General features: G+C 33.8%; 1 protein-coding gene across 2 annotated transcripts in view; it reads right to left on the minus strand.

Moving 5' to 3' along the window:
* The window catches only part of LOC128990201 (atrial natriuretic peptide-converting enzyme), a 104,306-nt gene that overhangs the window by 41,651 nt on the left and 49,061 nt on the right, over window positions 1–13,594 (minus strand). For both annotated transcript variants that reach the window (XM_054412500.1, XM_054412493.1), the window contains one exon: window positions 3,932–4,118. In XM_054412500.1, coding sequence (XP_054268475.1) covers window positions 3,932–4,118 — 187 coding nt within the window. The remainder of the gene's footprint in view (window positions 1–3,931; window positions 4,119–13,594) is intronic.

A 13,594-nucleotide genomic window follows, 5' to 3' on the forward strand; every position in this document is an offset into this window, starting at 1 on the left:
GGTTTATAGCGGACATTTTCCGTCACGATGGTAACAATCAATACACAACCCAATTTTGTACCTACCTAATTTTACCTAATTACATACCTACCTAATTTTGTACCTAATTTTGTTACATAATTTTGTAGGTTTGTTAGTTTTAATGTTAGTTAAGTTTTTTCGCCTGAAGACGGGATCAGATTCCAGATCCCGAAACGTTGTGTATTGTTTTTTACCATAGTGATGGAAAATGTCCACAATAAACCTTTGAACAACACCACAATCAACTTATAACACACGGGTTAACTTTTTAGTTGTAACTAAACTTTCATTTAATTTATGTTTGATTTTATAGGTTATATTATTTGCTTACCAAATGGTAGTGTTTAATGAAATAACAACAGTTAAATCCGCTGATTTAGCGAGTGAGAATGGATAAAGCGGAAATGAGGTATTTTGCGTACTGTTTACAAGTGTTGCATGTCATTTTTATGCAGTGGTAGACAAACATTGAGACTGGCTTCTTCACGGATTGGGTAAAAACGCTGTACTATTAAACGATCCACGAAACATACGTTAGGCCAACCTGGGAATACAGTAACACTCGACTAACACTAATCGGTTAAGAAAGGCAAATAGTAATTTCAATCCACAATGTTATTTTATGTCAAAATTCACCTCTACCAGTAACAAGTGCCTTCTCAGGCTTGTATGACTATAATGGTAAATAAGATAAGAGAAAGAAATGGATAATCTTTGTAGGTTTAGGTCATATTAGGTGTAAATAGTATACAGTATAATACATTACTGTACCTTCACTTAAACTTTATTTTTATGAAGTAGCATAGGCAACTTGGTGGCACTAAAGGTACTATAAAGACACATTAAGAATAATTTAATTTTAGTTTAAGTAAAAATTTGATACTAGAGAAGGCGTATGTACTGAGGTCGTATTTAAAAGTTCATTATTTTAGTCTAGAAAGCATAAAAGTTATTTCTGTGAGTTCGATTTACATTTTTGTGCGTTTCTGTGTCAAAGGCTTTTTTTATATTTTGAAGAAAATGCCACAACCAAAGGTCTTGTTACAAGCTGACGTCAACCTTTTTGTAAGGTAGCATCATTAATTCATATCCCAATGACAAATTGTATATGAGTCAGGAAACGACCTAGCGTGGAAAGATTTTAAGGTACTATAACCCCCCGGCTACCCAGACATTCAGAAGAAACATTCAACAGTTCCTTCTGGGGGGTTTAGGTTCGAACCAGGATCAGAGATTTAAAATGGTGGTCTAGAGAATATGACTCTAGCTTTTGTCGAGAGAGCCTGTAAGAAATAAGCGTTATCGGAATCCAACCTTGTCCAACCGAATTCGGGACCATTTTTCGTCCTTGCTATACTCCGTTCAAACAGCCATGGCACCTGACGGATTAGGAGAACCCATAGAAACCCTTGGGGCCTCCTAATCCCTCAGGTGCCACGGCTGTTTGAACGGAGTTAGTCTCTTTCTTGATTTTGAATTTCCTGCCTACCTACAAGAGGAGTTATCATTTAACGTGGCTTTTCATACAAACCTGATTGTATATACCTTAATATTTTAGTTGTCTAACCATGAAGATCTTCCTTCAAGACCATAAAAAGAATCGATCGTGAAGATAAAGGCCCGCCACCATTTTAGAATTTTTAAGATTCACATCCAACAACGAACAGTTCTCCGAGAAAGGACACGGAGATCCAATGACGTAATAGTCAGTGAAAGTAACTAGGATTACAATGACACTACGCCGTGATACAATTGGTTCTACGTTCTATTGTTGCGGGAAACGGCCTTCCTAATCGGTCCTTCAGCTACTAGTGGGCCAGATAACTCTAGAGCAGTAACTGATAGCTGCCAGTGCCTTCTTGATTGTATTATTACGTTTTATAGTGGATGGATTTTGTTCCATTTCTCTATAACCACGAAATTTACATACATCAAATGCCAATGATTCATACACAATCCTCGAAGACACACACATCGAGACAAAACGAGAAAGCATTTTCGATTTTCGCTGTTGTTAATTAATACAAAGCTTAATATTTTTTACACCACACTACATTATTTTGACGAACTTCCCACGCAAGGATTTAGTCCAGAAAACAGCTGTTTGCCGCCAGCTTATTCAAATGGGGTTTCATTGCGTACTACTGTACTGCAATGAGTTTTACCAGACACCAATCAGCTGACTATACTGTATTTAGGTTGCAATAAATGGTTATAAACAAAAACATAACCTCTCTTAGAGGTTATGACTAGTGATTTTTAGTCCTTTAGTTGGTGGAAATATATAAGGATTTGTACAGATTTATTAGTATGGCGTAAACTATCGTACGTAACTCGTCCAAAATGTGTGTACCGGACTCGTATGGTAAACACTTATTTTCAGGACTAGTAACGTAATATACTATTTCAAAGGCACTTTTTTCTGATAGTGACACTACTATTCCAACTTATATCCACAATTTACAAGCGACAAAATGTCTTGCCATGAACAGCCTTAGAATTCGTAAATATAAATATATTTTAATCTTCGTTAGCAAAAAAATATTTTTTTCTAAATATCTATTAATTGGGCCTAATTGGTAAGATTTGTAAATTTGTCGAGGTCGCGCTGCTGTAATATTTTGAATTGACATATTTAAATTCCATTCCATAATCTTCCAGCTTCTGATCTGAAGCACCACGAGTGTACATCTACATTTTGAAGTGAATAGTGCCACCTTGATCATAGTAATTTCGTTGTTTCTGCCAAGAGCATCTAGATTAGCCTGACCTACTTGTAGAACAATGCCTCCTGGGATTTTGGAGGCTTGTGTCTTAATCAGGCTGGAATTCCCAGGTTAAAAGTTACGAAAGTATAATAATGTAACTGTAAATTATATAATATTGATTTACATAAACATGCACTAAAAGCATGCACTAAAATATTATTTCAAAGTTTTTTAAAGTGTTATTCAGTTTAGTATTTCTATTGCAATATTAATTAAAAATATATTTAATTAATTCAAAATAATCATGCTATATTTTAGTTCATAAAATTTGTACCTAAAATGGTGTAAGATTATGTATTTCACATCATATCAACAAAACTAACCATACACCATTCCCTATTTGAATAACCGACCAAGTTCAAAAGCTTTTGAGTAGGCCTGTATCCACTCCAAAGTTAGTTTCACCTCTATACACAACCCGAAGTTTTCCCAATTGTGAAAATAATCGCAGAAAGAAGTTCAGCAGTTGTGAGTTTCAAAGTAAGTTTCCGTTATCTAGAGAACTGTTTGTTTTTGTCAAGGAATGTCAACCAAAAATAGTATGGAGTCATGTAGATAAAATTATTCACTGGCATTTGTTTAAGGGTGAGGGCTACGTTAACAAATGTAACAGTACAAAGAGGAACATAGGCTTACACACATTTTCAAGAGTTATTAGCCTCTGGATTACTTTTGAATATTTATAATTGTTTAAATACCTGCATGCATTAATCCAAACTGCTGCTTGTGGCGACTATAGTTTCGGTTCTGCTATGGAACCATCTTCAGGCTGTACAAGGTGTCGTTTACCTTATACGACCTGAAGATAGTTCCTAGCTAAACCGAAACTAACTATAGTTGCCACAAGCAGCAGTTTGGATTACTGAATGCAGGTACTTACACCAAAGTAAACTTACACACAGTATAAAGTTTTAATAATATCTCTAATGCATTTTGGTGAATGGAGTTCGCAAATACTGAGAACATTCTCTATATCCTTCATTGATGGACATACACCTCAAGATAGATACCAAACTAGCTCAGGACATTAAAAATACTATTTGGCGAGATTCGAACCTATAACACTTCGCCAGAAGTCCCGAGCTCTAACCACAAGCTTGGCGAAGTCAAAAGCAATGTGTAAGTTTCACACGGATACTCACATCCCGCATACAGTGCGAGGGTGCCGACTAGGATGAATACGAGGAATGAAGCAAGAATACAGCATCCGCAGCGATAGTGGTCTCCGAGTTTGCGGGTGAACCTAATGTCACTGTCCGAGGAGAGGATCGAACTAGGCGTCTCAGACCGGGTCCAGTAGGGTCTGGTGCTCACGGAACTCACTGAGATCTGCAAAGAATGTGTGCAATTAGTATTGTAGAGTCTTTATCAAAATATAATAGTATCAATGTGTATAAGCATAGTTATTGAAGTATACAATTATCATAGTATCAAAGTCTTTTAGTATCACTATCGTAGTATCATAGAATCGCATAGTTACTATCGTAATCTCTTTCTATCGTAGCATCAGTATATGTAGTTACAGCATAGTACCACACAGAATTTACAGAATTTTACGGACGTCAACTTACACTTTTTACTAGTTCAAAAGGTATTTTGAGCTTCGAGTTTTTTTAGTTTAACATAAACACATAAATAAAAAAATGTTTATTGTGTGTACAAATGTTGATTATATAGAGGTTTTGGTCTAAATGAATACAAATTTAATGTGTGGTAATTATTCCACGACGAATGAGGTTTTCCAGTGTTGATACCGATGTTGTATGATAATAGAGAAATTAATATGGTATTGATAGAAATGTACTGTATTGTTTTATGGGACCAACTATTTTGGGGGATTCTGGTGTATATTATACTGTATAGCACGAAGACATTAAGTCTTCACCAGGTCAGGTGGTGTAATAATACACAAAATATTCACAAGAAATAAATTGTATAGCTGTTTAACTTTCAACATCCATCAAACAATCTACACACTTAGTAATTAAGTCATGTAATCATATATTGCAGCATTAACCATTTAGAATCATTTTGCTAGGGCAAGTAAACTATTCCTTAGAAAAATCTGAATTAATCTCTTGTATCGATGTTTGATTCACGATTGTTAACGTTTTAGTTCACCACCGTTGTCTTAATGTTTTTAAATATCATATCATGATAAATTTAATATGACCCATAGAGATTAAAAATGTAGCAAAAAATAGCCTAAGTTTAATCTATAATCAAACATTTTTAGGACCCACATTACACGGAAAAGTCCCATAAATAGTTTATTAACAATAATTAAGTGGTAAAACTTGTATAAGGTGTTAGCCTACTTTAATATTGTATTTTCCAGTAAAACCTGTGCGATTTTAACATCATTTTGTAAGGCAACAGTGTTGCGTGGCATTTCCATCTGGCTGTAAATCCACGCGAGTCTCTCGAGGCTAGAGGTTAGAGATGTACAAGGCCTTGAACTTTATACTTTCTCGTGTCGGGCTTGGACCGTTCCCCACATCGCTGACCCACAGAGCACCCACTACCTTTCTCCTCCTCAAGGTTCTACAAGATAGAGATTTAGTGACAATCGAAATCGAGCAAATAGACCCGTCTCCATTTGTCTACCTCAATTCTTGTGCGTAGTTTGAGTGTGCCCTTTAGAACCATTTTGTTAAACCATGTTAATTCAAATTGAATTGCCTTAATTATCTTCAAATACTGTTTAAGGTTAGTTTAGGTTTTGTTAGTTAGGATCCGTGACTTAAACTAAAACATAAACTGTGTGTTGTTACATACAAATTATAAAGTGATATTCGTTGAAAAATTACTTGAATGTTTGGAAAAACTTGAATTTGAAACATCTACTGTCATTGCCATAATCTACTCAAAATAATTTACTACAAAAATAGCAAGTTTATTCGACACAAATAGCAGTGCTCGACTGACAATCAATAGGTTGCTGGATCAGTCCTGAGAAATTCAGTAGCTATTTGATGGTTGGAAACTAGACCCAGCTGTCCTAAATAAATGATCCTGGCTAATGAAACAGCTGATCTCATTCAGTATCAAAACTACATATTAACATTATAAATACTACATTCTACACTCGTACTTCACTCATATTTGGGTTAAAACAAACCCAGGTGGTGTCCCATTCTCGATTAATAATTAATGATAGTAAAATGAAGAAAAAGCCGAGTATTAGAATTATTCAATTTTCAACAAGAATGTTTGAGGTTCTGGTACAAGTAACGGTTGGGTTGTCATGGTTACGCTTGTAACCACATCGGTTATAGTTACGGATATCAGGTTACACCCCGGGGACTGAGGATATCTTGTGACAAAAATATGACGGATATAACTAGCTTGACTTGTGGTTACACTTCTGAACTGTTGATCAAAATATGGGAAATGACGTGTGGATATTTCATAACCGTGGGAGGGGTGCAAAGGTGTTTTTTTGTAAACAAGTGGAAAGTTCTTGAACCTTAAAGGTGCTAATGAGACTCAAAAGTGTTCAAATGAAACTAAAATAGATCTTACGACACCGAAACACCAAGGTGTGTGTATTTAGATGAGAATGAACAGTTAAGAGAAAATAGTCGCAACCATCTTTTATTAAAAAAAGCCCAACTGTGCCGGAAGAAGGTTTTTACGGTTTCTTCCAAATCATTTAAAACCCATTGGCAACATCAAATTTAAAAACAAATTAAAAAATTATGTCATAGAAATCGCTCCTTACTCCATTAAAGAGGTGTTTCCCCAATTAACCTGATTTTATTGGTAGTTTCTTAGTATTATATAAATTTTGTAATTTTAGCTTACAACTGTATTTACTAGGTTAAGAATTTGACACTATTCAATGTACAATGTACAATTATTGAATAAAGATATTGAAATGAAAGGAAATGAAAAATGTTGGATGAATTAGGTGACTACTTTGTAACTGACTATACTGTCTGAACTCTATACTGTATAGCCAGGACCATTAATATTGGTCCAACATTAGTACATTTTGTTCTTAAATTGTAAGTAATTCAGCGTAATTTTAAAATAATGATGGTTGTTTTAAGGAAAAATAATGAGAAAGGTAAAACGTAAAACAAGTTCAAAATTTTGCAATTTTAACCATTATTTGCTGAGCTATATCTTAGACACTATTAGGCCGGTAGTAACCATTTTGGCCTTAAACTATAGGTAATTTAATTTTCTTTAAAAATTATCATCTTCGTTTTTCACGAAAAAGTAATGATTTAGGGTCAAAATCGGACAAACGTAAAAAGGCGGAATTCTGCCGGTTTTAAGCTTTTTGGCGGTGATGCGGAAGGTCGCCGAGGTCGAAAATGTGGATTGAGCATCTTGATACTCACACACAACACAAAAGAAAAAAATCTACCACCCCATTTCATGTTAGGTAAAAAGCATTAGGTTACTAGATTACAATGATCAAGGACAGATGGGTCAAGTTTTTACTCATCAATAGGTTTGGACTATACTCATGATTGAACCGATAAAATGTTGATTACGGGTCGAGAAATTATTCTGTGCAAAGTTACAAAAATAAGGGTTTCCATTGTTAAAATAATTTTACAATGTAAGGTCCAAATAATTGGTTAAAGTTAAATATTTAATTCAGTAGACTAGTAGCAGTTCACACTCGATATTGTGTAGAGCTAAGTTTACATGTATTTTTCTCTTAATGTAAAATAGTGTTTTTCAGGTGGGTGGGAGTTGATGTACGTGATGTAGCTAATCATCTAAGCAAGATGATAATAATTTTAAAGACCAAGACGAAAAAATTGTAAAATCTATGCAAGAATGAAAATAAAAATTTGGAAAAATAGGATGACAGAATGTAAATTGTGTTATAGAGGAAAAAATACACTTTTACAAGTAAATACTAGTTGGTCCATATCGTTCGTATATGTTATGTATTCACATACAATCAAAACAATATATGTATGTATGTCCTGTGTGCACAGCTTCTCTGTGAATAAACAAGTACTGATCAATGTGAACCTTGTAAATTATTTCCACATAATGTTCGAGAATATTTAAGTCTTATTCCTGATCATCAAATCCTGTAGGAATAAAACCTCTCCTGCCTTCACAGCTGTTTTAGCTTGTAACAATTATGTAATTGGCTTCATTATTTCATAGAAACAGTAACAAAAATAAATAATTTGCAATCGGTTTGTTACATTTACGAGCGCTTTTCATATCATACAGCCACAAATTATATAGTATAGGTACAGTATGTTGATAAGTAATTTTAATTTATTCATTTTAATTATGCCGTTGATAATAGAAAACATGAACAATACTACAATTAATGGCAGTACTAGCTGGCTGTTTTCAGAAACTACGAAATAATTCATTTGTATAGTTTGAGGTTTATATATCGTTGCAAATTAAGAGTAAAGCTGCTAATATTTAATTAAATCATCATACTAATCATATCATACTATAAAATAAAGTTGTTTCTTTGGGGTCCAGTCACGCATTAACTACTTATTGGATTGGGCTGAAATTGGTATGATTAAATTTCATATTCCTCATTAACGCATAGGCAACTCTTATCTCAAAAATCCGTTTGGGCTCCACCCCAGTGGCTCTGAAGTGTCCCATGTTTACTATTTGTTTACCCTTCACATTTAAAAATAATAAAATAATCTTTAAAGCTGTTTCAACCAAAAAAATAAGCTAGGTTGTACATTATTCAATGTCATTAAAAATTTACAAGGTTCAACAACAGAGTCCAACACTATTATGTTGCGAATACGGGTACAGCAGCTACTAGTTCATGATTTCATTCCGGATGACCTTTAAAAACTCTATAAAACACATTCACAAAGTCAAAGGGGAAAATTACATAATCGTTACCATTAAACTGGTAATTAATTACATAATTACCAGCGGCTACTCGTAATAAGCTAATTACCTACCCTAATATTCCTCTACATAATGTGAACCAATTGTTGGCGAATTCCCATGGCGCAACCCACAGCTCACATACGATTAGCAAATCCTTGTGTGTGGAATAAATATTATCGCTTGTTATGTACTCGTGCATGTAATTATGTTATGATACTGGAAGAGTGAAAGTAAGTCGTGTTTTGGAAATGGTCCATCGAGTCTCATAATCCCCTCCTCAATAGCGTAAAGGTTACCGGAGTTGGTGATATGGTATTGTGTAATATTGCCTGCAACGAATTTCAATGTTCCATGATTAATTGAAGGGACTGCAACGAATGAATTGATATTTGGTTTTTGAATATGTCATGGGAAGAAAGAGAATTTAAAACAGAACAATAAGGGGTGCATTTCATCAGAAGTCTTTTACCTACGACCGTTTTTTTAACTAGCCGTTTCGGCTCAATTCTTTGAATAAAAAAGATTCACTTAACAGCATTGTTTACTTACTTAACATCATTGTTTTATTTAACACCATGAGTAACGAAAACGAACCAATGAGGTCCAAGGACTGAGAGAAAAGAAGTAAAATTGTAATGTTTTAAACTTCAACTATTCAGTTGTTAAGACCAAATTTAATTGCAAACGAGTGGTGCAATTAGTTTGGTTGGTACAAAGAGTCGTTGCATTACTTTCAGTGGCAATGAGAGGTTATAAACGATAACATAACCTCTCTTTGAAGTTATGAGTAGTGAATGTTAGTACACTAATAAAAAAACGGTTAACTACTATTAAGTTCCTGATTTCTTAGGGTTAACGTGTTATCTCGTAAGAACTATTTCATTTAATGGTTTCCATCCAAATAGTCCTAGGTAAATAATAAATTTTAAGCTTAATTGGTTTACTTTAAAAAGTATATTTTTTGTTGTATATTATCTTACATTGGTTGAAAACAAATAAAATATTTTGTGAAATTATTTAGTCTGTTGAAGTATTATATGGCAATTGCATTGCTGATATTTAAATAAGTAAGTTTAATAGTAATTGTTTTATTGTTGTAGTTAATTGTTTTTAAAACACAAAATCCACAAGCTGCAAAGCACAAAATATATACTCAAGTAATAAGTTAAATAATTTTGGTAAATTATGTATCAAAATAAAACAAAACGCATAAAGTAAATATGTTTAAGAATCCCAAAACACACATTCAAAATCTACATGTGAAAACAATTTAATACATTTAAAAACCGTACATGTTGTGGGTATGTTTTTAATTTAATGGATAATAATGCGTGTTTATTTAAGCATTTCGTGCTTGTCATCTACCGTGCTGAAAGCCGTCACGCGAAGGTTAAAACCATTATAGACCTCGTGTATGGTGATATATGGCCAAAATAATGGCGCGAAATGACCCTTAATAGGGCGCGAAAAGGGGTTCAATATGTCACGATTGCTATTGAAAATGGTCATAAATGGTATCAGACAATCGACAGACTCTATCTCTGCTTATTATCATATTTAACAATCAATTGCCAAATGTTTGATGTATTGATTCTTTGGTTGTTTGTAACATTGTCGAATACATTTAGATTTATCTATATCTATAAAAGAGCAACTATGTATGTGTCAAGGCCAATGCCAGACTTTTTGATCTACAATGTTTACAAATAAATATAATTTAAAAGCAGATGTTTACTTTCACTAACTGTTTTGTAGGCTAGGTTTGAATAATCACAACATTCTGTATTAGCATTAGTCATGATTTGAAATAGTGCCACAGTGTTTCTACAGAGTGCAGCACAGAAAATTATTTTACTTTTGAATAAGTCCAAATGTATTAAACCCCAATCGCAGCACACCTGTGCACTCAACAACGTTTAAATTCTCCAATGTTAAATATTAAAAACATAAATACCCCCGCCGCAGCAAACCTGCAGACTAAGCGAATATCCATTTGACTGATTGGATTTACACTGAAATGTCTACTTAAAAGTATAACATTTATTCCCAATTTAAATAGTCTTATCTTTTATTTAAATAGTATCATTTATCTCCTCAGTACGGCCGCCAATGACGTATCCGAGTGTAGATAATGCGATGTTATTACAGCAATACACACATTAGCAGTCGCACTCGCTACGATCAAGTTGTCATATCTAAATAAACTGTGTGACTAAATAGAATTAGTTTAACAAGTACTTAGGTTTGCTGCATCAGGGAGGGTAAAACTGTTGTTTTTTTTAAATTGTTAATAGTTAGTGAGAATTAAAAACATTTTTCAAATTTGATCAAAATATGTTCATAAACAAGCAAACTACAACAGTTTACTTATTCTCCATAAGAATAACATGGGAATTTTAAATTTACAATTTCTTTGAATTTTCTCCGTAACCATTAGGCGCATAATAACGCTTCAATATACTAAATTATTTTTTTTTTTAAGCTCTACAAAATGGTTTGGAAATAAATTGCTAAATTTTATGTTTTTTGGGTCATAAATGGGAAAAACATATTTTTACCCCATAAAACCCCCCGTAAACACCTGTTCCCATGGTCCGATCATGCTGGATCGCGAACTCGTTCGAATAAACGTAGGTTTACACGTTTGTACCAAATTTCATCAAAATCGGATCATTTTTGCTCGAGTTATCGTGCTGACGGACACACATATATATATATATATATATGAATTTGAACGGATGGTGTTTTTGGCCTCTAGGGACCTCAAAACGAAAAAAAAATCGGTCCCGCGTCAAGGTCTTACCATGAGTACTACGGTAATAGCTTATTCCCTATATGGGAAATTCGCTAAAACCTATATCAAAGTATTATAAACAATAAAAGGGATGACAATGCCTTAGTATTTTTATCTTTCGTTTTATACCCACACAATCTAACATAAATTATTAAGTGAATAATAACCGTGCGTGCTATCTCGGGTATTCAAATGCTCTCAATTTGTCATAAACCCACCACATTACTGTCATTAAAAGAAGGGACTCCAATAATACTATTGCGAAACTTAAATCCACTTAAGCTGTACAACGTTACCAGACTAACGATTTAAAAAATGACGTCAAAATTGATTAAAGCAAAAAATTATCAGTGGTAGGTTTAAGGGAGAAATAGTCTTAATCATAAGAATACTGATGATTTCATCCGAATTACCCTCTGAATTTAAGCAACTACAATTTCCTTAGTGTCTTGCTTTCGCAATCACCATTATAAGGCACTAGGGCAATCCATGACTATCGTCGGTTTTAAATGTAGAAAAACCATGCTTTTCAGATGTATTTTGTTAGCGCAGCAAAGCGCGCCGGGTAACTACTAGTTACTGATAAAACTACAAATTTTAAAACAGCAAATAAGTTTAATCAATATACAGGGTGTTTTTTTTCTTAACGAATCCCAAATTACGAGCATTTACGGTTTAGATGTCATTGTTTAGGGATAAAACAAGCTTATAAGTTGGTAGCACTGTTTCATTTCCTTTATTATATATCAGCTGATATACATTGCCTGATTGTTGTCTAAACTGATTAATTGTATTGAGAATTTATAGCGAATAAGGCAAACCAGTTACTTGTTTGTTTTTAGAATGAAACAATATTCTAAAACTTATTAATGCTCATGATAAAAACATTATAATCCTATTGATTTTTACATTTTATCCAAACTGCAGATTATTTATTTTCTAAAGGAATCTCAACTGTAAACTTAATAAACTTGGCATAAAACAAATGATTTACTTTTATTGTATTCTCCTATAATACATACTCTTTGAGCTAGCAAAAACACTATACAGGGTTATTACAAATGATGTTCATGATTTCATACATACATGAAATATAGTTTTATTTGTTATACAAGGAAATAAAATGGTTACAACTTTAGAAAAACTCAAAAAGTTTTGACACAGATACACAGAACTGTAAATGCTCGATACGTTAACCCCTTGTGGTACGATAGATGCTAATAATGTAGTCAAGCTCTTGCTAGACGTTGAAAGGTGTGTCTAGGTCTATTGTTTCAAAAGCATTGGTAATCCGTTGCTGGATCTCAAGTATGCTATCTGATAATGGTGGTATGTACGCCTTATCTTTGATGTATCCCTACCAAAAAAAATCAGGGGGTGATGTCCGGAGATCTTGTAGGCCAGCTCAGGGGTGTGTCATTATTCGGACCACCGGGCTCGTTCCATATCTCAGGCAGCACATTGTTAAGTTCAGCCCTACTACTACAAGTCACATTCAAATGCAGCCATTTGTCTTAACAATTGACTTGACAAACAGCTGATATGCACCCAAACCAATGTAAATGAAACTTTATGAGTTTTTCTTTCCAATGGTACCAACTAAAATAGTATTGAAACAAATTAACCCAGTAATATTTATAATCAAAATCAGGAACATCATTTGTAATAACCCTGTATTACTCAGAAGTCACAATGGAATCGCAACATCATTCAACCGTGTTGACAGCAATCAAACGATGCTTATCGACTGATCAGTAATGAAGCCAAGAAAGCAGGGCTGCCAACTTTTGGGCTTGTTTTGTCCCTAAACAGTGACATTCTATACTTTGTAATATGGGTTGCGTCAACCCTGTTTAAACTCATAGATTTATATGGATCTTTGTCGATTTCAGCAGTTTTTAGGTTAAATGTTCCAGGAGCGAATCTTATAGAATGATAATAAATGTATTGTTACGATCACTAAAATAGTACAATACCATTACATATTCTCAATAAAATGATGTCAATGACTTAACTGCAACACGATGATTATGCTATTTAAAACCGGTGTGTTTACATTAAAGGGGTTTACGCCAATTGGTTTGGGGAATGTTCATATAGTATGCATAACAGTAATCGTCAGATATGTCGCAACATGCGCGGGTTGTATAAAAAA

The sequence above is a fragment of the Macrosteles quadrilineatus genome, unplaced genomic scaffold (genome assembly GCF_028750875.1).
Source record: "Macrosteles quadrilineatus isolate MER2022 unplaced genomic scaffold, UCM_ALF_1.0 Scaffold_1__1_contigs__length_201487025, whole genome shotgun sequence".
In the NCBI taxonomy this organism is placed as follows: Eukaryota; Metazoa; Arthropoda; class Insecta; order Hemiptera; family Cicadellidae; genus Macrosteles; species Macrosteles quadrilineatus.